Genomic DNA, 4,015 nt, shown 5'->3' with positions numbered 1-4,015 from the left:
AATGAGATATTCCATGAAAGCAGCAAAAGGGCAGTTTTATTGGAGGAAAACATGATTTAAATCAAAAGAAATGCTTCCATCATCTAGCGTAACTCTTGGATATCAGCAACTACTGTTATATTTCAATCATGTTATACTTTGTATCGTCTTTTTCTTAAACATACTTTGTAGTGTCTTATAAATGCTACGGGAATCGAAATTGTTTGGAACCCCTTGAGCATTCTGGATTACGTTGACAGCTGTCCAGCTAATAGTGCCTTGTCAAAAGCATAAAAAACTGCCGGACATTTTCACCGAGAAGATGGATTCTACATGATTTGGTGTTGGTTCCATGTCCCCTTTTCATGCCATGGCTTCTAAACTTTCCTAATCCAAACAATCACCTTGCTTTCTACCAACATCAGCTGCAAAGCAGGGCTCGAGAAATCACTGACCCAGATTTTTGAGAGAGCTGAGAAAGATCATAATTATCCCCAAAGTTTAATTTTTTTTGTAAATTTATGTTACGGCTATCTCAAAAATATAAGTAGGCCCCTTTAAGGTGTAAGATTTTTGTAATTTTTTCTTTGTATATATATTATAGCTCTCTTAGAAATATAAGTAAGACCTTCTAATATTTTTATAGAATTAAAATAATATTAAAATTTTATTATTAATAAAATAAAGAAAAATCTTCTTGAAGAAGCTAAATTATTCATTCTAATTTTTAAATGATATTTTATTAAATAATAATTGTTTAATGTTTATTTAATAGTTTACTTAATATAATAATATTTTATAAGTAATATAATAATATATATATATAAAGAAAAAAAGATTCATATGGTGCTTAGCAAGAAAAGAAGAAAAAATATTATTTATTATTTTTCCTCCAAATTTGAAATATAAGGCATGTTTTTCTTCAAACTTTTCATAGATTTTAAATATTCAAATTTGTTTTATTAAGTATATTAAAAGTTGCCATTAAAAGATATTGATGAAAACTTGGAAGCTTATAAAATTAAGAGAAGTGTGTATGTTTTTCTATGGAAAATGATTAGGAAATAGTTTTTAACTTGTTAGAATTGTAAAAACGAAACAAAAATAGTTAGATAATCTTACAAGAAGTTACAGCCAAAGTAAGAGAGAAAACATTGATCACTTTGTTTAAAATTATATCACTTGTGAAGCAGTGAGCATTTCTATGAAAACAGAATAAAAAATTATTAATAGAGTCAAATGTTAGCTATTTTATCTTTATTGTTAGAATATTGTTTCTTTTGAATATATTTTTATATGTTTAAATTAATTTTCATATTAGAATACCGCTTCTTTTAAATCGATTGTCTATATGTTTAAATCGTCTATTACATAATACTTATAATTTTAATTTTCACCCCAATATTAATATCCTCGCTCTGTCACTAAAGATAGGTTTGGATGGGCAATTGGGTGTAGTGCGGTACGTTTACTTTACTTTTTGTCTCATACTACAGTATTGCTATAGTATCTAATCTCACCGCCACCGCTATTTTTACATTAACCGCAGGTAAACGCACCGCCCATCCAAACTCACCCTAATTTCATGTACTTGAGGTGAAACCGTGGCGCATAAGCAGGAGAGCTCCTAAGCATCCACCAGTGCTGCCATCTACTCACATGGCATTCATTTCCACAACCCCAGCAAGAGGGTTATATGCCCTCGCAAGGTATATTTCCTTAATATTTGTGTCGCTGAGCTTCAATATTATAGCTAAAATCTACACAGTGGATAAAGACGCCATGTCACTGATCTTTCTTGCAGTACAGCAACAAGCTTCAATATTGTAGCTAAAATCTTACACCGTGAATACAGACACAACGAACAATGCTATTGTTCCAACTGCTTCTAGCAGTTTATTAGAAGAGGATATAGAAGGTGCAGATAGTGGCTTGACGAAACAGAGCTCCTAATTCAGTTTTATATGAGAACGACTGTCATGGGAAATGGCTGAGGAACAACAAACAGGCCCTCCTTTTCGGTGCTCCGGCAAGTTGTTGCCTGAAGATTTCACAATGAAGTTACTGAAGAAAAAGGACTAACAGTGAAATGCGCACCCCAAAGTGTCGACTCCTAAAGCAATGGCAGATTTTCTTTTTGGAGCCACTGCCGCTGGAACTCAACCTCGGAAAATATTTGCGCGAGTTGGAATTGTTTATCAGCAACTTTTCGGAGACTATCGAAGGGGAAAAGGTCATAAGAAAGTTTATAAAAGGGACTGAGTCAAGGCATAGGGTATTCAATCTAAGAAAAAACAGAACTTCGCAAACAGATATATAAAATTGAGATATTTATATTATTACAGATACATAAAAGACCAAACTACAAAATTAAGACCATTACAAATCACAACGTTATTTAAAAGTTTTATACATACATACGTAAACACACATATATTATGGATCGCGCATAGTGGGAACTGAACTCTGATCTGGCAGTGTTGAAAGACACGATTTAGAAACCCAAGTTCAATCGTTTAGCCAGAAATGTCAATAGCCTTGACATCGGGCTTTTTCACTTCCAGTTTGGGAACAGTGACAGTAAGCACACCATTTTCCATGGAAGCCTTGATCTGATCCATCTTGGCATTCTCAGGCAACCTGAACCTCCTCATAAACTTCCCACTGCTGCGTTCCACGCGATGCCATGTGTCATTCTTGTCTTCCTTCTCAATGTTCCTCTCTCCGCTTATCTGAAGCACTCTGTCATCTTCAACCTCCACTTTCACCTCTTCTTTCTTAAGCCCCGGAACATCAGCCTTGAACACGTGCGCTTCTGGGGTTTCTTTCCAGTCAATTCGGGTATTCACAAACGCTGAGGTTTCCGGGGTTTGTGAGGTGAGTGAAGAAGAAAGGGGGAAGTCCTTGAAAGGATCCCATACATCAAGAGAGAAAGGATCAAAGACATTGCTGCGGCGGTTGCCAAAAAAGCTTGGAATCATAGCCATTTTCAGGATAGAAAACTGGGATTAACAGGAAACTTGGATTATGATATTTTGGGAGATTGAGAAACTCGTCTTGGTTTTTGTATGCTTTGCTTGTCTGAGTACTTAGAGCACCTGGAGTGGGGTTTTTATAGGACTTGCGGAAAATTCTAGTCTTCACAAGATCTTTTCTTTACCTTTTTCTTGGTTGTTTTCTTTAGAATTCTAGTGTTGAGAAGATTATTCTATTTTAGGTTTAAATAATTTTCTAGGACATTTATCCACACGCCTGTTCCAATTACATGACTAGACACTTCTATTCTGGGACATTCCTGAATTTTCATTTTCTCTATGGGCTTTTTAAACAGATAAATGGAAGACTTGAGCCTCAATAAAAACTGAAATGACCTTCATTTTAAGTCCTTCTAAGTATATCAATCAAATTGGGCTTGGACCTTGGGTTTATACCATATTTCAGCTTCATCGTCGTCCATGTGAAGTGGGTAGATAGATGAGAACATTGTCATTAGGCCCATCCACTGAATGAGGAAAATCCAAGTTTATAGTTATTATCACGTTGATGAGGTTTGTAGTTGCTGCTGCATGTGTAGACAAAGTTTGTCGATTCTTTGATGAAGCAAATAAGAGGCCAGCATGAACATCAGTGGAATTTCCCTCACAAATGTGTCTGAACATCTCTGTTCGATATGCCTTCCCTTCCTCGAGAACTTGCCACCTGTCTAATCCGGCAATGCCACGTTACAATTTTTGTTCTCAACAATCCTCATTCTTTAGCCCTGGGTTTCAAGTGTCTGTTTTCAGTCAGTGTGAAAGTGTAGACCGAGACAGAGTTTTCTCGGGAAAATATTTATAAATTAATGATAAACCAGCAGGATGAAAACTTACTACAACCATTGTTTCAGTGTCCACACCTGGAATGAAACATTTTCACTCATTAAAAAAGACACAAAGACAAAAACATAATCCAAGTACAGGGCAAAACCTGCTCTTTGAACTTGGAAAATTTTGTACCCACACGTATTCACGTGTTTCTTCTTTTTTTCTTCTAAGTT

At 35.3% G+C, this 4,015-nt stretch overlaps 1 protein-coding gene across 1 annotated transcript; it reads right to left on the bottom strand.

The window, feature by feature from the left end:
• Positions 1-2,294: 2,294 nt before the first annotated feature.
• Positions 2,295-3,174, bottom strand: LOC105769642 (17.3 kDa class I heat shock protein). The gene has a single exon (XM_012590413.2). The coding sequence runs from the start codon at positions 2,964-2,966 to the stop codon at positions 2,496-2,498; it is 471 nt and encodes a 156-aa protein (XP_012445867.1). The 5' UTR covers positions 2,967-3,174; the 3' UTR covers positions 2,295-2,495.
• Positions 3,175-4,015: the final 841 nt, after the last annotated feature.

This window comes from Gossypium raimondii, chromosome 5, assembly GCF_025698545.1.
Source record: "Gossypium raimondii isolate GPD5lz chromosome 5, ASM2569854v1, whole genome shotgun sequence".
In the NCBI taxonomy this organism is placed as follows: Eukaryota; Viridiplantae; Streptophyta; class Magnoliopsida; order Malvales; family Malvaceae; genus Gossypium; species Gossypium raimondii.
Note: the sequence above shows the minus strand (reverse complement) of the source record. Positions and strands in the feature narration are given on the sequence as shown.